This window comes from Anoplophora glabripennis, unplaced genomic scaffold (genome assembly GCF_000390285.2).
Source record: "Anoplophora glabripennis isolate ALB-LARVAE unplaced genomic scaffold, Agla_2.0 scaffold48, whole genome shotgun sequence".
In the NCBI taxonomy this organism is placed as follows: Eukaryota; Metazoa; Arthropoda; class Insecta; order Coleoptera; family Cerambycidae; genus Anoplophora; species Anoplophora glabripennis.
Window position 1 is genome coordinate 788,700 of NW_019416270.1, and position 26,972 is coordinate 815,671.

The 26,972-nt window shown below is 32.0% G+C and overlaps 1 protein-coding gene across 2 annotated transcripts; it reads right to left on the bottom strand.

Moving 5' to 3' along the window:
* LOC108904967 (extended synaptotagmin-2-like) lies at positions 1–25,583 on the bottom strand. Of its 2 annotated transcripts, none has more exons than XM_023457342.1 (20): positions 25,517–25,583; positions 19,119–19,370; positions 17,431–17,628; positions 12,064–12,246; positions 11,936–12,009; positions 8,680–8,746; positions 8,473–8,618; positions 6,846–6,966; positions 6,388–6,558; positions 6,160–6,242; positions 6,053–6,101; positions 5,902–5,991; positions 5,759–5,845; positions 5,273–5,584; positions 5,017–5,095; positions 4,808–4,958; positions 2,425–2,520; positions 2,284–2,371; positions 236–367; positions 1–183 (listed from the first exon to the last, which is right to left on the bottom strand). In XM_023457342.1, exons 2-20 carry the CDS (start codon positions 19,188–19,190, stop codon positions 163–165), a joined length of 2,220 nt encoding a protein of 739 aa, XP_023313110.1. In that variant the 5' UTR covers positions 19,191–19,370; positions 25,517–25,583; the 3' UTR covers positions 1–162. The 2 variants fall into 2 exon arrangements, with proteins under 2 accessions (XP_023313110.1, XP_023313109.1); XM_023457341.1 differs by having other exon boundaries at positions 1–187.
* Positions 25,584–26,972: the final 1,389 nt, after the last annotated feature.

The window sequence follows — 26,972 nt, forward strand, 5'->3', positions numbered from 1 at the left end:
TATAGATAAAAATAATTTATTTAAATACAAGTGATATATTATTCAGTCTAGAAAACTAACTATGTGGATAAGTTGCAAAGCATGGTTGATCTTAATACTTTTTTCAATCCTTTTTTAAATGTGGACCCAAATCAAACCAGTCGGTGTGTGTCTTAAATAGGTCTAGTTTGGCCAAATCAATAACTACCTAAAACGTTAATAGTTTGTTACTAAATAAATAACTGGACATGCTTACTTCTCCAAAAATATAGTTCTTCATCATCTTCTCTTCTATCACAGATATCTCCAATTTTTTTGAATTCAGCTCACCTTGTGGAACTAGGTATTCGAATCTTTCATCGAATGTTGCATTACTCGAATGCATGACCTGAAAATGATAACTTAGTCATAAAAAAATATCAGGTATGTACACCTGTATGAGCGACGTCATTAGATGTACGAAAAATAACTTTTTAAATTTAACAGTCGATTCTTTGCATCATTTGACCAAAAAAGCGCATTGTATATATCCAAAATTAACTGTTCCTGAGAAAACTAATTGTAAATTTATGTCTTTTCAGTGTAAAAATATGGTATTATTTATTAAAATTTCAGGCAAAGTCCTTTAGATATGTGGTATTCGCATGATTGAGCCTCATCACACATCTCCAGTTGTGGAGTACCTCAATAACAATTTTGGAAACAGATGGATAAGTAGAACTGACTTTAATTCTAAGATCTTCTGATGCTTTAGACTTCTACTTGTGGTGCCATGTGAGGAAGTGGTCTATATTACCAAAATGCGGGACAAAATTGATCTTCCAGAACACATTTTAGCTGCCAATTAATTAAAAAATATATACCAGGACTTTATCAATGGATACTGGAGAAGTGGCTAAGCAATGCCAAACCTGTTTAGGTTCAAATAGTTGACATTGTGAACATTTAATATGATAAAAGATGGTAATTTTAACTGTAGCTGTGTCGGGAATCGTGCATAAAAAGTATTGTGTTATTATAGAGCTAGTTATTTTTGACAATACCACAGCGGGTAAACTTTTCTTTATTCTCAATAAACTAAATAAAATTCTTGTTCCAATGCATTACGTTTTTAATAACATGTATTATTTTATTTGCAAAATTAATATAATAGGCCAAACAGAACTGCTTTTTCATATTTAAAACACCAAATGTTTTATATTCATGGAATAGTCGGAACAAAACCGGAAAATTTCGAAAAAATTTAAGGCTTTTTTTAAATCTAGGATATAATGGGTTCTTGCCACTATGCATGTTAATATAAATAACATATTTAAAAAAATAACGTTTATAAATTATTTTAATAAAAAAATCATCTCTCATCTTTTTCTTAACTCATTTTTTTTACTGCCTTTATGTTATCATTTCGTTAAGAAACGTATACATTTTTTAGTTACAAAAAACTATTTTGTTTCTTTTCGTTGTTGTTTCATTGCTTGCTCTCGAAAAATTAAGACTATGTTCCTTTTTAGTGTTTTAAATAACCTATTATTGAAAATACTAAGCAAATTTTGTCCATTTGTACAGACAGGAGCTCGACTTATTTGATATTTGAGGACATTGCAAAATGAATTAATTTTATTAAAACTGTTATTTTCATATTATTTCAGATTTATTTCAGCAAAATATATCTGAAAAAATATTTTAATAAGTATTTTTTCAAGAGTTCCTATTTCGAGTTTCTTGAATTTTTTAATATTTTTTTCTTCAGAGAACTCCGAAAATGTTTCTTTCCACTTTTTAAGTTTTTTAGATCTAAGACTAAGACAATCTTAGTCACAGCACAGATGTGCAGAGATGTCGATTTAAAAATTCTTGATGTTTTGATGCGTTCTTTTCGAAAACAATTGAGTTTGAATGTACTCGTATATTTTTTTGTCAAAATGATATAAAGAATTGTCTGTTACATTTATGAAAGTTATTTCTATAGCACCTTGTATACTGCGATGGTAATTATTTTTTACGCTCTTTTTAAGTCGCATTGAAAACATTTATTGTCTAGAACCATTCAATGCCAATAATTCAACTAATAACAGATTTGGTGTAATAAATATGTGACTACTTGTTTATTTTAATAATTTTTATCGGTACAAAATAGGAGGAGGAGAAATTACATTAATGCAAACAAAAAAATCTATTTCCAACCAAAAGTAAATAATAATTTGCCCATTTTCAAATTGGTGTCTCCTAGAAAGGGAGAATTGTCATTGAGAACAAAAAAAATTACGAAACAATAAAACACAACATTTAGCTATAGATACTTACACCCGTCTTCCTCTTAACATCCTTATTTCTTTCAGGTAATAAATATACTTTTACATATAAATTTTTTCCTTGTTCTTTATATGGTATTCTACAAAAACAGTATATATTGAAAATGTAAGAATAGGTATTTGAGACACTTACGTTAAGGAATGCACTATTACGATCAATCGTTGCCTTTGAACACTATATCTCAAGGACAAACTAACTTGTCCTGTGAAGATTGGTTCCTCTAAAGACCTGCAACATATTATATTCCTTGATCAGTTCTGGTATGTTATAGTTAATTTTTTCTTTATTTGACATGGATGTATTTATTAAGAAAACGAGAAACTNAGCCCTTTGTTTTATGTTTTTCCACCCTTGGCCGGGGGTTGAACAAAAAATTACTCTCACTTATTGTTATAATATACCTTAAACTAACTCATATCAAAAATTCAGCCAAGTTGGCAAAATTTCGATTTAAAGGCTTAGTTAATTGGACTAAAAGGAGAACGTGGAATATCAAAATACCCCAAGCTGAGAGCATTTTGAAATGAAATTTTTACAAGAGAACAATTCAACGATTTTCTCGTTCTGGCACGCAATAACACATATTTGCTAATGAAGGTAGTGCCGGTCTTAGGCATTGCAGGAGCATGCCGTTCTGGTGAGTTATGCAAACTTATTTTGGACGTCAATTTCAAAATTTTCGATGCCATTATTGTAGTTACAATTCCAGATTCTAAAAATGGTATGTCACGTACGTTTACAATTACTTCTCGTCTGGTTCTGTTTCTCACCTAGAAATTATCAAGAAATATATCAAGATTAGATTAGAAATTAAAACTTAAATTCTACACTTTTTTATCTATCAAGCAGGTAGATGTTACAACCAACCAGTCGGCAAGAACACCCTTTCTATGATTCCTAATAAGATTGCACAGTATTTGAAACTAGAACATCCTGAAACATATACAGGCCATTCATTCCGAAGAACATCGGCAACGTTACTGGCTAATACAGGAGTTGATGTATTAACAATCAAGAGAGATGGTGGGTGGAAATCAGCCACAATTGCAGAAAGTTATATTGCTGACAGTTTAATGACACTTCAACTCCAGGTTCTAGTAGTACGTCGCATCATGCTGTTTTAAGGGAACAGTCGGATAATATTGAGCTTTCGGTGACTGAAATGGAGCGGTCAAATCATTTTGAGAAAAATGTGACAATTAGTAAACACGATGGGAATAATTATCCAGATTTTATAAATGTTACTAAATGCAAAGTTTATATATACCTGAACTTTGCTAAATGTAATAACTGTACAATTACTATTAAATATTCATTCATAATAATTAATAAAATGCAATGTTCATCAAATATTTCTATTTATTTGTTCATAAAATATGCATTTATAACTCGAAATCGCTTAAAGAGGTAAGTTAACTCACTTACCTCCCCTTGTCCATGGCAACTTCCACTTCTACGGTAAATTCCACTTACCTCCTTAAAAACAATGTATTAATAGTATGTTTACTATAGTGGGAGCAGATGAAATTTATGTTAATATTTATATAGTTTTTGATATAGGTAGATATGTATCATAACAATAAAAATAATAGTGAAACGTCTTCTTCATATCCACTTTCGTTAGTATCAGAATTAAGAATGTTATCTTCATCATCTGAATCATCACCATCAAGGTTTTTTTTATTTTAATTTTACCCAGGCAGAGCACAGGTTCTAAAGTCAATAAACTGTTTCAATTTTTTTGGCAAATTTCGATAGTTGATGTGATAGTGATAGTCCCCTGACTTAGTTTTTGACTCGCGTGTTTCGCGTTTGGCATAAAACCATTTTCCCATCCAGCATAATTATACGTCGACATTTCCTACAAAACCACCCCCAATTTTTGCCTGGTCCAGAAATAAGTAAAACATGTTAAATAACATAAACTCAGAAATTTTGGTTAAATATTGAATCATCGTTAACGAGGAAATTCGTTTTTTGAAAATTTCAAAGGTCTCTAAGTAATGCTTTTTAAGACACATTCTTAGAAAAAACAGGTCACATGTTTACCTGCAGAATTCGCCGTTTCATTTTGTACAAACANTGAGAAGAAAACGAGAAACTTAAAAAAGTTAAGTTTGTTTTGAAGAAACGAATCTAACATATCAAGTCCAAACTTCGCAGCTTTCCAAATGTGTACACTTCTTAAATCTTAAGAAGTTTTACTTCTGCAAACAATTTTAAACCTCATTCATCAAAATCCGTTGATTCACCATACTTGGATATACTTCTAAAATTATATGGAGTATTCTTTTGGGACCCCATTCATCAAAACTCACCGCGTTGTTAAAAATTATAGTGAATCTTATAAAGTAAAGGCTTAGTTGCAGCTTAGATATGTGTAAACAATCTGCAACCTAGTGTTTAGCTCTATGATTTGCTACAAGTTTGTGAAATTATCGGATAGCAAGTTCACATGTTTCGACACATATCCAAGTCTTATAAATTTTGCGAGCTCCTTTATTTTTATACTCACCCAGACTTACTACGCCGTCTGGAATTGCTTGAATTTGACATCATCGACGATCTTGTGGACGATTTAGAAGTGCGATCAAAAATTTCTTCTAGTTTCACATTGTTGAACAGTGGGGAGTTATTTGACATTTGATTATCTGAATATTCCGAGCCTGAAATACAAAATCGTAAATAAAAAGATAGTTGTGATGCATGTGCTTATATATTTACTCTTTACAGATGAAGTCGAATCTTTTCTCTTCCTCAAAAACTCTTCCAGATACTCCTCCATGTTCTCGTTTTTAAAAATCTGAGAACAAAGATAACTAAAACAACGAATTCATCAACATACTTGAAAATAACAAATGTTACTGAATTTTTCCAGCTCCTTTGTTGATTTTTCAAGTTCTAGTGTTTTTTTAACAAAATAGTCTTTGCTGCTGAGTATTACTTTGCAAAACTTATTATTAAACGAATTGTGACTCACCTTCAGATGCAAGGACCACACGATTTTGCTCTCTGGGGTCCCCTTTCCTAATCTGAAAGGTTGCTGCAATATTTCCAAGTTTTCCTTATTTGAAAGATTGCTGATATTGTAACTTAGCGAGCACAATTCACTCTCAGTCTTTGCATCGACAATCCTTAAATCCAAAGCGTCCGAATCAGGATTGGATACGAAGAAAATGAATCCTTCCTCCCAGACAGGATTTATGGTCCGCATTACCGTTTTTGTGTTTTTTATTTGTTTTCCTATTTGAATTTGAACGTAAGGGTCTGGTTTGGTGGAGATCTTGACTTGCTACAAAGGTAAGCATTATATGTAGAGAATGCAGTGTATAATATACAATAAAGAGTATTTAATAAGTAGCAACACACAACAACGAACACTTTGAACATTTAAACATTTAAATTTCACAGAAAGGGAGATACGCTGCTGGGTAAGATGTAAACATGTTTCATATGAACTACTTACGGGCAAATTGGTAGCTGAATCAACGTAAACTATTAACAGTGCTGTGCTGATATGAGTCAATTGAAGTTGTTGTGTTTCGTAGATTGCCTACAAATAATAACTGATCATTTATGCTTTCCTCCATATTCAACTGATAAATTTACCACTTGCAAATCTGTGTAGTCGGTGCTAAGGGCTAGCCAAGTGCACCTCACGTGGATCTGACCATGTTTGACATCTTCTAGACCCAACCACTGTAACAGAAATCCAAGGAAACGAAAATTTGGTTGAAAATGATTACAGTACTGTACTTACCAAATCACTTTGTCCAGCCTTTATCAAATTAGATATATCCAGCGATATTCTGAAAATGTATGTGATGAATATAACTAAATAATTGCAAAGAAATGTAACTAAATTACTTTCCAAGGGTTTCATCTTCAGTTGTGTCCTCGTCCCAAACGTGAAGTTTCAATTGTTGACCACTAAACTCTAATATAATGAACTAAAATTAACAATGATATCAAAATGTTGTTAATATAAATGTATGTTATTTTTCAACAGTTGAATTTATCATAAAAATTGAGTTAGAATTCTATAGTAACTGAAAAAATTGTAAATACAGACGAAATATTGACTGTGATACGCACCTCACACCAATAATCCCATTTGGGGTTTACTGTACAGTCGATTGTTTCAGTTCTAAAACTTTGTTCTCCCACTTCAAGAATGGTGTAAGGATCTGATTTTCCTTTTCCCGTGAAGCTTATATCCTTTTTCACCAGATCTTTGGCTTCAATCACGTGAACTCTAAGAACACCCTGAAAAGCTATTAACTATAGATCTTTTTCTTATTTATTAATTTTAATATCATATTTATCTTGATAATAGTTTACTATAAAATGAATTTAATAAACATAATTTATATAATAGATGTTGAAACTAAACTTTTTGGTGAATACTGTGTTGATTCAAAAAATAATATGACTTAAGAAAACCTTAATTTCCAGTGTCAGGTTTTCATCAACACTATGCTAACACCTGTGACGTGGCAATTAAATTGGAAATTGTTTAAATATTGACAATAAATCATTCTATATCAACTTACCGCTGGACTAGGTGTTTTGAGTTGCACACTACTAACATCTTTAGATAATTTTATAGGGAATTTATTGGGTAAAACCATTAATGATGAAATAGTATCGACGACGCTTTTTTTCAGCAGATTACTGAAACAAAATGAAACTTGTAAATTTTTGTAGAAATTTTTCTCAATTCTAAACTTCTAAAATTATTTCTTGACATTAAAACAAGATAATACGATACAGTCTAGAATAGTTAGTCTATACAACTTATCAAAAAAAATGAAATGTACCCATACCGTGGTGCAAATAGAAATAAAAAAGGAGTCTTACAACATTATTTCAAAATATATATCTGCACGCCACTGGACTTTGATCGATTATATTATAATACCTGACCTAGGTCAATGCACTCACAGCCAATAGACTCTTTTAGTGTGACGTCACATATTTAGGCAACCCGCAACAAATTGTCATAGTTGAAATTGCAGATCGAATCTGCCCCTTGTTTACTATTTACATAGATACCTACTATAGAAATGAACAATTTCAAATTAACTTATTTTTACAAGTATTTAAGAACAAGCAACATGTGTTTCGTAAAATAGATACACTAATGTGCTTAAAACTTACAAAAGACGATATAAAAGAATATCCTTAAATTTAAATAAAGTAATGCGCATGCTCGGGAAGAATACCCTCATACGCAGGTGAGATCTTGTTGATTTGTCATTGCTGTCTTTTGTTTAATCCTGGCATTTTCTAGTTCTACCTAGTTTTTTTATTGTTTTTCTTGGTGCTCTGCTGTGTCAGTCTGTTTATGGAGTGTTTTTTTTTCTTCAACTTAACATTTCGTGAATCCCGTTGCGAGGCTACTTCGCTTACATGAAATTATCTTTAATGCGCATGCTCAGTAACATTGATATAATTTTAATTTATTAATTACTATAAAAGTCAATATTGTTCTATAAATTTAAATATATATACTGTAGAATTCTATTAGTTTGTCACTTTGGGTTTGAAACTGCTTAAATATTTCTAATATGGCGAGAATATCGCGATATTTAAGCTCATGACAAAGAAGACATTTTTTGGTACTTATGTCAAAAGTACATAAGGTCGAGAATCGATATAAGTACAGTGAAATTTTTCTTAACAATGTGTACTATGTACTGTACTGTGTACTTATTATTTGACGTATGTGGCGTCACTATTAAAAAGGTCTATAGGCATGTACAAAAAGTTTCTGCCAAGAAAACTAAGAGTATATCTTTCAGCCACATTACAGCTACTTTATTTTAGCGTGTGCAGATATTACTTTCATTATTGTAATTAATTCCTATTATTTATATGTTAATTAGTATTTTAACCAAATTAGTAGGAGCTAGGTAGCTATTAAAATTTTTCTCGAATGACAAGTGCAAAGACGATATATGTTGTCGAATAGATAAAAATATATCTATCTTCCAAGAGTTCAGGCAGATCATTTCGAAGAAATTCGAGAAATTGAAACCCACCTAATTAAAAACACTAGTCATTCAACTACTTGCTTTTATATAACCTCAAACTCCCCGTTTTGCTTTTTCCCGTTTTAGTTTTTATGGACTCACTCTATATATTATTGTAATAATCCAATAAAGTTTATCTACTTACTTTATTCCCGGTATTTCTAAAATGCCAGCTATTCCATCTAGGTCGAAATCAATGTCTGGGATGTTCAGAAAGAAGGCTTGTATGCCCCCTGTCAGTGGTATTGTTTTAATGAGAGGCTTCAATACAACCCTCAATCTGCCGTATAACTAAAAAAGTGAAAATTGTTATATATCTTTATAAAACTGCGCGTAAGATTAATCTACTAACTTGAAAATTTTTTACACCTCCGCCTACACCATGCAAACGAAATTTTATATCGCAATCGCCAGCATATCTAAAATATAATTTATTTTCATTAGTAAAAATAATAAAAAATATTAGAGAGAAATAGAAAACAGAAATATAGTAAACATAAATTTTTTTATTTTACAAAACTGCATTTTGTTTTTTTTTATGCAAAGTGTTCTAAGATTTATAAAAAATGAAATGCTAAATTCTACAAGTAGGTAATGTCTCTTTTCCTCTACTAATATGAGCACTAAAAAGCACCCCTTCTAAGCTACTACAGCCCTTTAGAGTTAAAAAATAAAACGAATTTTCTTGATTACTCGGTAACGGTAATATTAAACAAAAATTTGTGTTACTTAATTCTAGCCCAAAACCTAAATCAGTCAAATGTGATATTAAGGAGAGTTGCGCCTTTTTACCTAACACTAACTTTAAAAGAGAAATAAAAGAAGAAAATCAAAGTAGATTATCTGTACTTGATCCTATTTAATGACCATATACAATAAAACTTATTTATTAGCAGGTAATATATTTACAATCCAAAATTACGTATTGAGTAAAGAAATAAATTTGAAAAAAATAGTTATTTACAACCATAAAGGAGGTAAGTATTATTTATCAGTGGAGGACGATTTTGCGCCCGAGAGGAGCGAGGGCTGGCAATAGAGTCCGAGACTGGAAATTATATTTAACTTTTGCGTGGTTTACAACATTTTATCTGCTCCCACAGTTCTTTATGGTTCATGAAATAAAGATTAGGTTTTATTTTTTGACATTTCTTAATCAATTCATTTTGACATTATTCGAAATCTTGCAAAATCGTCTTGGTTATTTGGATTTTGTCGTTTCTAAGGTGTTTATAAATAACGTTGCAATTTTGCTGGTTTTCAATTATTATTTCCAAATGAGTGATTTTTAAATAGAAAGTGCAGCAAATGCCTGCGAATTTTTATTGCCCGAGGAATTGAAAGTACGCTACGGACGAGCATATAGAAATTTCAAAGAATGGTGCTAGAATTAAAAAACGGGTGTTCTGAAATGTCACTGCTAGCATATTTCATGAGTCACCGGCGAGTTTATGGAGTGAATATTCAATGATTAAGTCAACTATTTACATAGAGGAGAACGTGGATATATCAAAATACCCCATGCTGAGAGCGTTTTGTTTTGGAAACATAAGAATGACGGCTATACACCTAAAAAATGAAACGTTTTTACAAGAGAACAAGTCAACAACTTTCTCGTTCAGGCACCCGATAACACATATTTGCTAATGAAGGTAGTGACGGCCTTAGGCATTGCAGGAGCGTGCCGTTCAGATGAGTTATGCAAACTTACAATGTCAATTTAAAAAATTTCGATGACATTATTGTAGTTACAATTCCAGATTCTAAAAATGGTATGTCACGTACGTTTACAATTACTTCTCGTCTGGTTCTGTTTCTCACCTAGAAATTCTCAAGAAATATGTCAAGATTAGATTGGAAATTAAAACTGAAATTTCACGCTTTTTTATGCGCTATTAAGCAGGTAGATGTTACAACCAACCGGTCGGCAAGAATACCCTTTCTATGATTTCTGGTAAGGTTGCACAGTTTTTGAAACTAGAACATCCTGAAACATATACAGGCCATTCATTCCGAAGAACATCGGCAACGTTACTGGCTAATACAGGAGTCGATGTATTAGCAATCAAGAGACATGGTGTGTGAAAATCAGCCACAATTGCAGAAAGTTATGTTGCTGACAGTTTAAGTAACAAAAATGATATAGCCAACAGGATTCTTTACAATAACACTTCAACTCCAGGTTCTAGTAGTATGTCGCATCATGCTGTTTTAATGGATCAGTGAGATGGAGCGGTGAAATCATTTTGAGAAAAATGTGACTATTAGTACACACGAGGGGAATAATTATCCAGGTTTTATAAATGTTACTAAATGTAATAACTGTACAATTAATATAAATATTCATTGATAATAATTAATAAAATGTAATGTTCATCAAATATTTCTATTTATTTGTTCCTAAAGTATCCGTTTATAACTCGAAATCGCTTTTTTCCCTAAGCTGGTAAGTTAGAGATGTTTTAAAATCTTATGAGCTGTGACCTTCATATGCGCAGAAACATAATTCCGACCGTCGCCTAAATTATTCTAGATCCTAAAAACATTGCACCTATTATTCACAGTCTCTCTCTAGCTCTAGCGTAAACAAGCCTTTGATCCGATTACAAATATCATAATAAAATGCCCTATTCTTTATTATTTTAATTTAAACAATAAAAATATATATAACGAACGTTCGCCAGTTGACTTTATTGATGCCCGAGCGCCTTAGCTCATTTCTAGTTGTGATGATGATGATTAGAAGAATTATGGGGATACGCCACGCCTTTCGCGCATTTCGCGGCTCATGAGATATTAAAAGATCTCTACCTCACTTACCTCCCGTTGACCATAGCAACTTCCACTTCTACGGTAAAATTCACTTACCGCCTTAAGAACAATGTATTAATAGTCTATTTACTATAGTGGGAGTAGATACAATTGATGTTAATATTTATATAGTTTTTGATATAGGTAGATATGTATCATAACAATAAAAATAATAGTGAAACGTCTTCTTCATATCCACTTTCGTTAGTATCAGAATTAAGAATGTTATCTTCATCATCTGAATCATCACCATCAAGGTTTTTTTTATTTTAATTTTACCCAGGCAGAGCACAGGTTCTAAAGTCAATAAACTGTTTCAATTTTTTTGGCAAATTTCGATAGTTGATGTGATAGTGATAGTCCCCTGACTTAGTTTTTGACTCGCGTGTTTCGCGTTTGGCATAAAACCATTTTCCCATCCAGCATAATTATACGTCGACATTTCCTACAAAACCACCCCCAATTTTTGCCTGGTCCAGAAATAAGTAAAACATGTTAAATAACATAAACTCAGAAATTTTGGTTAAATATTGAATCATCGTTAACGAGGAAATTCGTTTTTTGAAAATTTCAAAGGTCTCTAAGTAATGCTTTTTAAGACACATTCTTAGAAAAAACAGGTCACATGTTTACCTGCAGAATTCGCCGTTTCATTTTGTACAAACAGTCCTAGGACACTTTGTATAAGTCAAGCGAATTCCAGAAAAAAACAAGGCCTTTTAATATATCCACACGCTCAGTTTATTCACAAATAAGGAAAAAACCCAGAGGCGCCATTCCCTAATATCCATACTTACGAAACATCCAAATCCATAACAATTTCATCTCTAGACACGTTGTCGTAGACAATAATTCCTCCAATCCTGAAGGGCTGAAAGTATTTCAGGGTTTCATTTTACATTTCGGCGAATTTTATTCAGCTTACCACACTCCCTAGTATTACTCGCTGAAATTTAAATCCTTTCAGGGAGTATTTTTCAAGATTACGTTTTAATTTTGCTTCCAGCGTGGTCGTTATCAAATCATGCACGTAATGGTTGACGTTGGGCCAAAGCTGTTTGATAATCCTGTTCATCCATTCTGCCCGTTCAATGTCTGGAAAATACACCTGAAATTGAAAAAAAAAAGAAGTGTTGGTTAATATATTTATTAGATAATACATTTTAATTTTAAACAAGCGAAGAGTTAAGTAATTTTAATATAAAATTTATTCCGTTAAAATCGCATTAGCACTTAATTTTTCATTTTAAATTATTGATATTCTGTAAATATTTAAAAAAAATTGCGGTTATAAATACATATACAGGGTATCCCAACGAAAATTTGACCCCCCCCTATAATTGGAAAACCGAATAATATTTCAAAATTCGCCGAGACCTGTCGATTTTTGTTCTTGGGGGAGCTTTTTTGACAGTCAAGCCAACTCGATATGTTTATCCCCCTAATGCCTAGCAACCCCAACTTAAAAATTTCAAATGCAACTACCCCACTTGTGGCACATCATTTTAAAGCCCTTTTCATTGCGAATACAGTGACGTACCGTTTTTAGAAATCGGTTGAGATTTGACAGAATTATTGGTTACAAACGAAAAGATGACAAACCAACTTACGCGTAGTAATTTCTACACAAATGCCCACCACTAATAAGTTTTTCATCTACTACACATGACCGCATTACCTAATTGTTATTGATGTGTCTATCAGTTTACAAAAAAGTCAGAAATGAAATAAAAAAGCTGAAGCAAATAATAAATCAGATTTATTTGATGAATTGCTCAAAATGACCCCCGTTAACTTCCAAACAATAATACAGTCTGTTTTCAAATTCTGTTCGAACATTATTAAAGACATCCGCAGTTATTAATCGGCATTCTTCTACAATTCTCTGACGTAGCACTTGCAATGTTTCCGGCTGAGTGGCGTACACTCGTGATTTTAAATGACCCCACAGAAAAAAGTCCAAAGGGGACAGATCCGGAGATCTTGGTGGCCATTCGACGGGACCTCTTCTGCCAATCCAATGCCCCGGGAAATGGTCATCCAAAAATTGTCGCACAGCAGCAGCATAGTGCGGGGGCGCACCATCTTGTTGGAAGGTTATTTCATTTTCTAGTAAATTGTCGTCACTTTCTAAAATCTCTGTTATCCTAGGATCAATTGTACTTTCCAATAATTCTAGATAGGTGTTTCCATCGAGATTACCTTGGATGAAAAATGGTCCAACAAGATGGTCGCCCAAAATGCCTGCCCAAACATTCAATTTTTGAGGTGTCTGAGTATGAAATTCCCTGATTAAATGCGGATTAGTATCACTCCAATAACGACAATTGTGTCTATTCACTTCGCCATTCAACATAAATGTGCATTCGTCGGAGAAACATGTATTGTAGAGAAGATTTGGATTCAGTAGAAGTTGTTCACTAAAGTATTCGCAAAATTGGTTACGGCGATCAAAGTCATCTTCATGTAACTCTTGAACCAGCGTCATCTTAAATGGATGAAACTTGTGTTTTTTCAAAATTCGATGAACACTGGAACGGGATACGCCAGAAGCTTGAGACACAGTTGTAATCGATTGCTTATTATCCATCTGTACATGACCCAAAACTGCCACTTCAACTGCTTCATTTCGAACTGGCCCAATTACTTCACGTTTCTTGTTTAAAAGCGAACCTGTTGCAACAAATTTGTCAATCAGGTGTTTAACGTACTGGTGGTTTACATTTTTTTCAGGATGATTGGCATTAAAAATTCGTGCTGTAGCTTTAGCGCAATCGTGATTTCGATAATAAATTGCAACAATTTCTACTCTTTCCGCGATAGAATAAACCATTTCGAACACACGTTAATACTTTCAATAACGGCTGAAACTAACGATTTCTTGGTCACAAGCAAAAAACACCGACTTTTTTTGTAGTACTGATTTTTTGTTATTTTGAAAAGGTCTGAATTCCTATAAACTTAAGTATCTTCTACTAATAACTATTTTAGTATCTAGTTTTATTTGCTTCAGCTTTTTTATTTCATTTCTGACTTTTTTGTAAACTGATAGACACATCAATAACAATTAGGTAATGCGGTCATGTGTAGTAGATGAAAAACTTATTAGTGGTGGGCATTTGTGTAGAAATTACTACGCGTAAGTTGGTTTGTCATCTTTTCGTTTGTAACCAATAATTCTGTCAAATCTCAACCGATTTCTAAAAACGGTACGTCACTGTATTCGCAATGAAAAGGGCTTTAAAATGATGTGCCACAAGTGGGGTAGTTGCATTTGAAATTTTTAAGTTGGGGTTGCTAGGCATTAGGGGGATGAACATATCGAGTTGGCTTGACTGTCAAAAAAGCTCCCCCCAAGAACAAAAATCGACTGGTCTCAGCGAATTTTGAAATATTATTCGGTTTTCCAATTATAGGGGGGTCAAATTTTCGTTGGGATACCCTGTATGTATTAAGGAGTAGGATGTATTAAATGTTATTACAGTTGTTATACTATTAAAAATTGTTTGTTAAATATTGTTTCATTGTATGAATAATAATATAAACAATTTCTTTTTCACGTGTTATCAAAAACAAACACTTTTAACGTGGGAAAACACGGCTGGGTTATATTTGCGATATTATAGAGATATGAATATTTGTATGTATTATCTTTATTACAAAATATGTAAACAATGCAAGCATCATATAAGTGTATATATTTTTTATGTCCAAAATAATTGATACAGAGCATTGAAAGGAAATATTATATTAGGACTTGACCAAAAAAAATACAATTTGTTAATGCAAATACAATTCAGAGTGATTCCTAAGTTGAGTAATATTTTTAACAAACGTGTAGAACTACTCAAAAAAAGTATATTTGTCTAATTTTACTTTTTAAGTAACTCCAAAATAATACATTTACAACTTTCCGTAGTTGTAAACAAATTCAGCGGAAAAGAATTTAAGCAAGTAAGCTAATCGCATGCATATTTACAACGAATCGTACAGAAACATACCTAATGTTTCTCGATTTTGTGCGAATGTTTATATTTTCTTATCTTGCACGTTACTGTCAGTTGTATCGTGAATTTTGATGGTGACTTTTGATTGAATAACTCTACTTATAATGGCTCACGTATATGAAATAACGGATGAGTTAATTTGGTATCAATTTATGGAAAGTGTCGTCAAAGCGCGAATGCTGCATTCCAGCTACACGCGAAACGTTTTTCTTTAACGGTCCCTCGTCCCTTGTTCGGGTTGTGTAAAGATACAAGGAACCGGTGATTTGCGGAAACATAGTGGAGTACCAGGAAATGTCCAAGGAATGATTTTAAGTTTTGTTGACAAAGATTTAACAATTATTAAAAAAATTGCAGGCTAAGTTGAACTGAGTCAACAAAGTGTGGACAACATTGTGGGAAAATCAGTTGTACCAATTTCATGTGCAACGAGTTCCAAATCTTTGAGCCGCAAGACCGCCTAAGCAACTGTCGCAATACTGGTACATTTTCAATATAGGTTGTCGATAAAAGTATTGGCAGTTATTGCTAACGGTATTCTTGTTACGCCTTTTATTTATACAGATCGCTTAACGCGCGAAAACTATTTGGGTGTTTTTCAAAACCATATTCTGGGTCTTCTAGATGTGCTTCTGAACGTTAGAGAGAGCATGTGGTTGTTACAAGATATAAATTATTATCGTTCAAGGCAAAAACTTAATATACGCTGTTTTCGAAATTAATATGGTAATTTTTTTAGTTAGTTGAAAAATGGTATTTGAAAAAAAAATGTTTTAATTTAACGAATTTTATACGCTATAAAAAAATATGACTGAAGAATATGTATTATATTTTGAATGCTGTCGAAAATAGAAAAATATACCGAAGAGTATAACAACATTGCCTACATGAAAAATATTACGTTCTTCCGAAATAGGTACAGAAAACGTGCTAATATGCAGGGTGTTCTGAAACTCCGTCAGGAAACTTCGGGAGGTGATTCTACGGATTAAAATAACAGCAATGTGTAATGAAAATTTGTTTCGAAATGTCAACTGTTTCCAAGTTACAGCTTTCAAAGTTCATTTTTTTTTATTTTTCGTTTTAAATGACTTATTTAATTCAAGTTCGATTAGTCTCTCATTTGGCACACAAAGTAAGTAGATCAAGTTCTATTGGACCATTCAGCGAAAAGTTTCATTATGCACTGCTAGAGGTCACTTTACCTAGAATTCAACATTTGTTTTGTTCATAACTCTTTTCTCTTGCTAGACATCACAGAAATTTAAACATTATTGAAAAGAGAAACAATATCAAAAAAAATATGTACTCTGTTACTTGGATGTGGTAAAGTAAATTCAAAACAAATATTTTTTTCTCTGCGGAAAATTTGCAAATTATTCTTTATGGTAAAAGAACACGTCTCAGCTTTTATCAAATAAGTAATTTAAGAAAGTATGTCATGGACATACAAATACTAAGAAGATATACCTACGATTTTAATATACTGGAGATATATCTAATACTGTATTATCAGCTTTAGGGTTTATGTAGTTATTAATTGTGAATAATCAGTGCCATAAAAAGATAAATTAATAATATTAACACTTGTCACGCAACTATAAATGGGGACAGGGTGAACCCCACTCAAAAAAAAAAATCTTAGAAAAATTAAAAAGGTAAAGATAAATTTATATTAACTAAACGAATCTGTGGAAATACAGTTAAATGCATATTTTTCTACTAAATTTAAAGAAAATGTAAATTTGTATTTTTTGTATTTTTTAAATCAATAAAAACTTTATCATAGCAACTTTTTTGCAAAGAATTTCACTGTGAACTGAGATTTTGTATCGACATTTTGGTCTCTTAATCATTATTCCTTTGCAACCGCTTTTCTTCTTATGGATTCCATTTGGAACGTACTGAAAAAATTATAAGGAAAAAAAAATGCAAGGCGATGATTTCTCGGAAGTGCAACGTTGAAACAAAAATCCGAGATGAGAGTGAAATTATTTACAACAAGATTTACAGTAATATTGTATTACAAACAGTTACAAATGCAAATTTGTAAAAGCAAAAAAATTTAAATATTTTAAAGATCCCAACAGTTAGGGTCGGGGTGTCATTAAGTTAGTCATGGTCTAAAACATTTCCCATGAATTGTTTTTCCAAATCTTGTAATTTCTGGGATCTCAATACACGCATCACCAAAATACTCCACTCAGTATAACTTTATGGTAAACAATACTTCACTCAATCTATAGTTAATATTTGGTATTATTTTATTTACATTAGGTACTAACCCACGCAGGCAAGTCTCCAATATTTTCTAAAATAACGTCCTTCTCACTTCGTAGAGCCGCTTCTCTAATCAAATTTCTTCTTTTCAGACTCTTCCTTTTCCGCTCATCATTGAAGATGCTTATTATTATAGGAATGATTATCCACGAGATGGACCAGTTCATATATCCAATAAAGTAAATGATTCCGGACAAAATAAGCTGCAAATGCGAATACTCTAAAGCTAAAATTATCTTATTACAGATTTTCTGCCTATGAAAATAAATAAGTAAGACGTACACGTATTTAAGTTTTCGTTCAACAATCGATTTTGTTACTTGAACATTTGTTTTCCTTTAATCCTAAAAGTTTTGCTCATAAATTTATTTATGAGTAGTTATATTTCAATAGTTTTCGAATGCTTGAAAATGGAATAAAGTAAAAACTGTGAGAGTAATAATTCTATATGAATTCTTCAAGTGATTAATTTTTAAATTCGCACAAATTTCGGCCCGTAAGTAGATAATAATTTAAAATAGGGGATCTGTTCAGAAAATAACCGAACTTTATTATTAATTTTATACATTATTGATTCCTGTATCCTTCAAAGCAAGCCTATTTTCACACTTTCCTCAGTGACGGTTCCATTTCGCTTAACCGTTGTAAAATGATTTGATAGTACACACGGTCACTCTTTCACCTTGAGGCAACAATTGAAAATGCACAATTCCATTAAAGTCGAAAAAAAAAGGAAGAACAACTTGACATTGGATCGAGACGTGCTTTCTTGGGACAAGGAAATTATTTGCCTATCCATTGTGATGTTTGAACTTTTCTCAATGTCGTAACCGTAAACCCAGCTTTCATCTCCCGTTATGATCCTTTGAATGAATGTTTCGTCATCTTTGAGATTATTCAAGGAGATTCCTACAAACGCCCACACGAGATTTTTTTTCTGTTGTTCGGTCATCAAATGAGAAACAAATTTTGCTGAGTTTCGATGCATGTTCTAGTTTTCAGTCAATATTTCATGGCATTACCCAATTGAGATGCTAACCTCTTCTTCAATTTCTTTGACAGTCACTGGGCGATTTGCACGCATCAGATCTTTGACTTTCTGAACGTAGGAGTCATCAGTCGAAGTCGAAGGTCTCTGGTCGAGGTTTTTAAATCGTGAAAACCTTTCGCAACATTGCGTACTACCCATAGCATCATCCCCTTTGCACTCAAATAACAATATCATGAAAACTAAATGAGATATACCAACAATCCAAGAACATGTGGTTACAGATGAGGTTATGCGCAACACAATACTGCCAGTCGCATATCACTAAATATCTTCAATAGTGCGTAATTCGATTAATTTAGTTATTTTCTGAACAGAACTCGCATCTTTAAATATTAAAATTTTACGGTTTTATAACAACTATGGAAATTGTGATTATGTATGTGCATTGAAGGTTTATTATTTTTTAATACAAAATGAACAAACAAAAATGTATGTTGAACATATTACGTGTCACTTGTCAATTTGACGTTTACGTTGCTGTCACAAGTCAAAATATATAATTTTTTAATTCTTTTAGTAGATTCTGAGTAACATTTTTGTTTCTTTGTTTGTACCTAAGTTATCTACTTATATCTTAATTATTGACCACAAAACTAAATGTAGAATATGTAGATCTTTGATTACTAGTAATTAATTACTTACGTTTTTGGCACCTTTCAAGTATACGTTATTGTCTTCGTAACTTTTCATTCGAACATTTTCTTTATCTTCCATTTTCCATGCAAAAAATATTACTCACTTCACTCCATCAGCTACTAATCCATACATAAAACTTGATATATTTGTTAATGTTATACTATTTCCCGATTACATATTATCAGTAGGTATCAATTCGAAATTAATTGTTCACATGCGATAAGATATCCCAACAAACTCCTACAATTTTGTGACACACTGAAATAAAACAAGATTTTACAAAAAAGTAACAAACTCGATAATTTATTCACCCAAATTTATGCCCATAATCTTCCTATTCATTTGATAACCGTATCTGAGTATTAGAATACTTCTAATACTTAGATAACAGTTAAAATGCCTTCATATTTGTCGTAGCCAAATTGTACAATCTGTGGTTTTTGGAGAATGTCTAAATACTTTATAAAAATGTAATGATAGTTTGATTTACATTCAATTTTGAACCACTTTACATATCAACAACTTTAATAAAGTATCTTTACATTATATCACTTTAACTAATATAGATAAAAACAGATAAAATATGTATAGAATTCCTAAATGAAAATGGAATGTACAGTGTGTCGTACGATTCTGTCTAAGAGGAAATGCTTTTTGTTAGGAAATGTATAAAAAATACAATTCTCTACAGAAATTCCTACTTATCCCCAAACTCTTAAAAATGTAATTCCCTTCTTGGTTTTGTGTCCAGAGAATTTTTTTCTGAAAATTTAAAAGAGATCACAAGCAGAGCATTTGTTTTTATATCGAATAGTCTAACTAAGAAATGTTAATAGTTCCAAAGTTTTAAATAAATAAATTGCAACTGTTTTGTAGAAAAAATAAATATTTCATACCACTTAAGTAGATTAGAAACACTTACGATTCTCGTAATTATATCAGAAAATGGACCATATAGTACTTTGACTGAATCCGAATCTAAAGTCAGAATTGCCTAAGCAGTTTATGTTTTGACGTTAACATCAAGAAGCTCTTCTAGAAAGCGCGACTTCCGAGATTTCAAATTGATTTGAGAAATCAGTGATTCAAATTCATGCATGATCTCGAGAGTGTAGAACCATGAAATTCTGGGAACTCCTCTAGAAAGGAATTTTCGAGCTTTCAAACCGACTTAAATGGTGAGAGATTAGAAAGATATTGAGGTTCATAGTCGCATGGCACTATAAACCCATTATTCTTATTTAAACTATTTTGATCGGGTCAAAGAAGTACTTTTGAATTTTTCAATCTAGATGCAAAGAGAAAAACTCCGAGTGACTTTATAACACAAATCTTTATGCCCAAGATCATGGGTCCACATAAGCTTGTATACCTCGAGTTAAGGGATCACGTAGTTTCGTGGTCATATATCTTCACGCGCCCATGGTTATGGAGTTACGAGGTTATTCGGTTAAGGGGTTATAGAAGCCTTCAAACTCAGTCACGTAGTTTCGGACCCTTGATGTATGAGATCAATGTTCCAACATGTTTCATAGTTTCTACACTCTTGCACATCCCGGTTTATAGGGTTACGGGGTTGTGGGTTACGGCGTCATGAAGCTACTGGGTTAAGGGGTTATGGTGTAATGTTTTTCCAATAACCGACTACTCAAATCAGTTTGCAATCACGAAAACTGCTTTCTATAGTGTCTCGATGTTAAGGTCAAAAGTCAAAACACGAACTTATCCGGAAATTCTGACTTTAGATTTGGATGCGAAGGTTCAAGCTACTATAGGAAAAACTTATCTGGTCTATGGCCCATGCCACTCTTTTCTTTGTGGCGCTGTGTAATTAATAAGAATCAATTGAATTCAGATCGGGACCTCTAGGACGTCATAAAATTTTGTGAATGTTTCAGTTTCGTCATTGGATTGTAGATACAACGTATTTAGTCATTTTAAATTATGATTTTCTTTTACTAGGTATTTATAACATTGGAAATGGTTGGTATTGGTTTTCTGATATTTTATATTCGGAATATCTTCCTCAAAATACCTACATCTATAACACAGACCCACAAAAAAAAAAGTGTTCGGACTTGTGGGTCGGACATATATATTCCCATGTATTTTTCGACGCTGAATCCGATCCCGAGCTCAGAAATGGCCCTCCACGTCTGGAATTGGCCCCAGGGGCCAAAAATGGCCTCTATAGGGCCTGAAAGATGGATTCCGGAATATGGTGAGGTCGAAGGTGCATTTTAAAGCCAAACCCGGATTTGTGGTCGAAAAGTTTATGGCCAACTGAAATTCCCCGTTTGGGACCGGGAAAATGACCCCTTAGGGGCCGGAAAATCGTGTTTCGGACGTCGCAATCGCAACAGTGGTGTTAAATGGTTTTTAAATTCTGGAATTCGAGCACAGTTTGAGTTCCAGAATTTAAAAGTACATAAAAATACCACTGTTGCGATTGCGACGTCCGAAACACGATTTTCAGGCCCCTAAGGGGTCATTTTCCCGGTCCCAAACGGGAAATTTCAGTTGGCCATAAACTTTTCGACCACAAATCCGGCTTTGGCTTTAGAATGCACCTTCGACCTCGCCTCATCCCGGAATCCATCTTTCAGGCCCTATAGAGGCCATTTTTGGCCCCTGGGGCCAATTCCAGACGTGGAGGGCCATTTCTGTGCTCGGGATCGGATTCAGCGTCAAAAAATACATGGGAATACATATGTCCGACCCACAAGTCCGAACACTTTCTTTTTTTGTGGGGCTGTGTAATTCAATAATTGAATTGGAAATGCAGTAAAATTGTAGTATGACCTCCCAGAAGTCCCGATCTAAGTTCAATGGATTTTAATTAATTATCGTTTGTTAATCAATGTCTGACATAATGACGGTAGTATTTATATCCAAACCATCTAACTGATATGAAATGAAGTAATAATTTTTTTGCAAAACAATTGAAATTTAATATTTATGACATTCTCAGATTTTCTTACAATACAAGTGATATTCTTCCATTAAAGAAGAAATATAAGCAGAAATTTCTATAAAGAATGACATATTATATATTTATTTAGAAACATAGTTTGTCTGTTGTATTGTTAAAAATTTTATTTAAACCTTAGTAAAACAACACAAAGTCAACGATGATGTGACAATCGGGTCGCCTTTTGTAAAACGCCTAGACGTTCTATAAAACTACGAATTTTATAGAGGCTACATCACCAACTTCTTCATAACGCTAGTTTTTTATTCAGCGTAAAGCGAAATAATACAGAAAAAAGTGTATATTTACATTACCTTGCTTTAAAGAATATTTAGAAAATTTTCTTTAATTTTGACCTTCAAGTAATTTAAAAACTATCTGCTTAATGTGCGTATAAGTTGACGCACAAGTTACGTAGACTGTGACTTTTGTGAATTAATAAAAAATGTCGTCTGGCGGGTTTAATAAAGCGGCATCAAGCAATTTACACATGTGGTGTGTGTTCGTAATAAACAAATTTTAGTCAGATATATCCATCCTTTGATATGTTAAGTTTTAAATTATAACTCTAACCTGAAATAATTGTATTATCTCGTTTGGCATATTTACCAGTGTTTTGAATCACGGATACGGACATTTCGAAGCAGTTAGGCACGAAATAACTATTGTACTTGACCACAATATTTCAGCAATTCCTCAGTCTCACTATACTAAATTTTATTTATGACACAATTTATTGAAAATGTATGAAATTCGTCCAAGCAACACATATGTTAATATCCTGTTTCAAAGTTCCCAATGCATGACAGGAAACTTGTCTTATTCATTCAGATTCATGTGTGTTATTATGCTGGATACCATATCCTGCAAAGGACATATTTAGTTCATAAATTTCCAATATATTTCACGAAATTCTCCTAACTATCTTGGTTTGAAGCTTTTCAATCATCTGCCAGAAGAACTAAAGCGGATCCAGATTTTTAAAAGTTTTAAATGTAAATTAAAGTTATTTTTAGTGGACAGGTGAATTTATTCTGTAGATGAATTTCTGTCATCTTAGGTTAAGTAATATTGACTATTCCTTTATATGTGTACACATGTCTTAAAGGAAAATAAATGCATTATTATTATTATTATTATTACTATTCAAAATATATTTTTTTTGTGTATAAAATAGTAAAATATATCATTTTTCATTATCAAAACAAACTTCCGCCATTAAATTTTATATTATTATATTATCTCTAATGTCCTTCATTTTGGAATATCGTCTTTCATTTTTATCAATAGAACTTTCCAGTTATCAAACATTTTTCATAGTTTATAGGAGGGTTTTTTTACGATAATAGCTCATGCTCATACGATAGTAATGTATCGCATGTGTCACATACATACTGTATTTTTCTCCAGTTCTTAAACAAGGGTTTTTCAATGCCTAAGAGATACATTTTCCTATCCTACATTTCTCTTTTATTTTTTTATCTAAATAAATAAATCTAAAAACTACTTTCCCATTATTTTCTAATCCAAATGTTGGTATTTATACTGGCTATAAACGTCAAGTTTATTTAAATAAATAGAAAATAATGAATGAAGATGAATATTCGAACAATAATATTTAGAAAATCCCACATTTGATATTATTTCCAGATATAATATTTGACTTTTTCTTTCTACACAGGAGTACTCGTATACAGTCCGAAATATTTTAACATGGGACTAGTTAGTTAGTGCTATTCCTCAATTATCATCGTCATTCCCAATAATCACACAAATATTATTTGTTACTAACAGTATACAGGGTGATTCACAAATTGTGACCAAAAATGAAACCTCGTATTCTTTGGTGAATTTTAAGGGGAATCTTCCCTATAAAGTTTTTATTTAGGACGCTTCGTTAAAAAGATACAGGGTGTTAAACTTCAAAAAATATTTTTAATTTTCTTAAATAATTTAAAAACTAGTAAGTGCAATAATTTGAAATTGGGCACATGTAAGTATTTTCTAAAATATAGATGCTTCAGTGGCGGAGATACAGGGTATCGATGGCATATTTTTCTAAATAAAATAGTACGTCACTGCTTTACGGTAACAGCCATGATACTTTCGGATACGTCTTTAAATTTTCTACAAATTACTACTCTCTTATGTTTTCCGAAAAAACCTGATTTTCGAGTAAAACTTAAAAAACGAACTGAACACACCGGACCTAAACCCACTCAGATTTTGGACAATGTTTACATAAATACATGTGCCCAATTTCAAATTATTTCACTTACTAGTTTTTAAATTATTTAAAAAAATTAAAAATATTTTTGAAGATTAACACCCTGTATATTTTTAACGAAGCGTCCTAGATAAAAACTTTATAGGAAATACTTCCCTTAAAATTCACAAAGAATACGAGATTTCATTTTTGGTCGCCAGTTGTGAATCACCCTGTATTTTAGAATTATTGTTTTATCAGTTAGAACCTTTTTAAATACAGACAAAATAATTTGAACTCTTAGTTATTAATTAAAGAAAATTTTATTTGAGAGGAGAACCACCAACGGATAATGGAAGATGAAAGAAATTTTCTTTATTAAATTATTATCTTTAATTTTATTGTACTTTTTGCACACATTTTTATTGAACTGTGCATTTTGCCACAACAAAAAATTAAATAATTGTTCAAAAATATAAAAAAGATTGTAGAAATAACTTCCTGTACCTATAGGATTGATAAAGCTTTTTTATTTGTAAACGAAAACTAAAAAGACTTTTGATACTGTTATTTAGTGATATTTTACAATGACTATCATGAAATCGTGAAATTATTTGCTTCTTAATGTGAAATCGTTTGAATGACTTTATTCTCTTAAGAGATACTCAAAAAATTATATTTTCAAATACTGTAGCTTCTTTTCCTTTTCAGTACAGCAAAAAAAATATGATATTATTCTGATAAAAGTGAATATTCAGAATTAGAACAGTACCTATAGCCTACGACAGGTATGTTTGATGCTTGCTATTTCGTACATTGACAGTAAATTTTTATTACAACCAAAATTAGGTATAAAAGATATCAATGAAATACAAACGGAAATTGTAGCTATATTTCACTTGTTGGTATTTAAAAACAAGTACAAGTATTTCTGTGAAATAAAGGAACCCAAATTTGAGAGGTTATACTTTACCACTACATTGGTTAACTATAAAATATGTGGTTCAATGTCTAATAAAACTAATATTCCATCAAGTCTTGTTAAGTCTAATTAATTGTTGAAGTCACAAGTTATAATTTTTGGCAATTAGTTAATGACAAGTGTTAAATGCCACGCACAAAAGTAAGTAAGTTAGAAAGCAAAAGGGAAATTGAAAGTAAGTTGTTAGAAGTACTTTTATTTCAGACATAATTGGCATAAACAATTGTTACTGCCAAAACACATACCTAGTACAAATTCCATGATCGGTGAGGTTATATTCACTCACAAACCTTGACTGCAAAGCAATGGAAAGCGCTGGTTAAGAAATATAAACAGTACTTAACTGTTCAATGTTAAAATAGTTTGGAATCACGTGGCATATTAGTACCGAACACAATGTTATTATTTTATAAACAATCGAAAGCGTTAATTTATCAGCGGGCGATTAATATTGACAACGGATTCTAAACCATCTCGGGACGGCTTCTGTAAATGAAACAAGTGTAACAACTTCTAAACGGAATTAATTGAATCCATCATCTTTATTTTTAATACAAAAACCAGCACAATTTAAATTCAAGATATCTGAATCTTTAAAAAGCAGATTTCCTATGTCGATATGATTATAAGTAATATATGAATATGACGTTTTGGGATTTACAAATCTATTTTGCTGTACAATGTAATAATGTTAGGCAGAGTCAAATTTAAAATAGGTGTACTTTAAATTATATAAAATTATCTGGAAAATTTATATTAATGTAAAAGAACTTTCGTTTCCAGTACAATTAGATCATATTGTGTATTCTGTTCTGCCTACGCTCATAAAAATTTTTTTAAAATTACATACTCATTGGTTATTTTGACACATTGTAGGTAATGTAAAAATTGAAATTATATATACAAAGTGTCCCAGAATAATGTGTACAATGGAAGACCACAGATTCGTGGGCTCGTGTACCTAATTTTTATTTTAATTAAGGAAATTCCGCGACAAACTTTTAAATCGCATAAGAACATGAACATATACTGATTATAGATAGTACGTGTCTATTTATCACACTTTTGCTGATGCCACTTCTATAGAGCAGCCATATTCAGCCCATTTATGGGTTTGGGGTTTACACAACATTATGGGTTTTATGAACTCCTTGGTTTATTTTTTATTTTTGGAGCATTTTAATAAAAGCTTGTTTTTAAAATATTTTTTTTTTTACTTTTTATGTATTTACACCTATTTACTTAGAAATATTTGTCAATCTATCCATTTCAAGTAACGCCTCTGCTACTAATTGTTGAAGAGTGCCCTCATGAGGGTACAATCTTGGCTGCAGCATCAGATCATAGTGAAGGCCATGTTTAACTGTCAAAATAAAATATATATGTTTCGTGTCCGTGCTATTAACTGTTGAGGATTGACCTCGTGAAGAGACAATCCTAGCTGTAAAATCAGGTCATTTCTATCATTTTAGTGTATTGTCATCAGAACTTAACAAGCATGCAAAATTTCAAAGTGGTAAGTTTAGAGGAAGTGGTTCAAATTTGGCTTGCAAATTTGCACTAAACATACAAACATACACGTGAAGTTAAATAAAATCTCTGTAAAAAATCTATTTTGAAAACATTAAATTGAAAACAAAACACAGTGCAAGTAAAATAGTAAAACAGGTATTAAATAGAAAGCTGTAATCTGGATGTCTG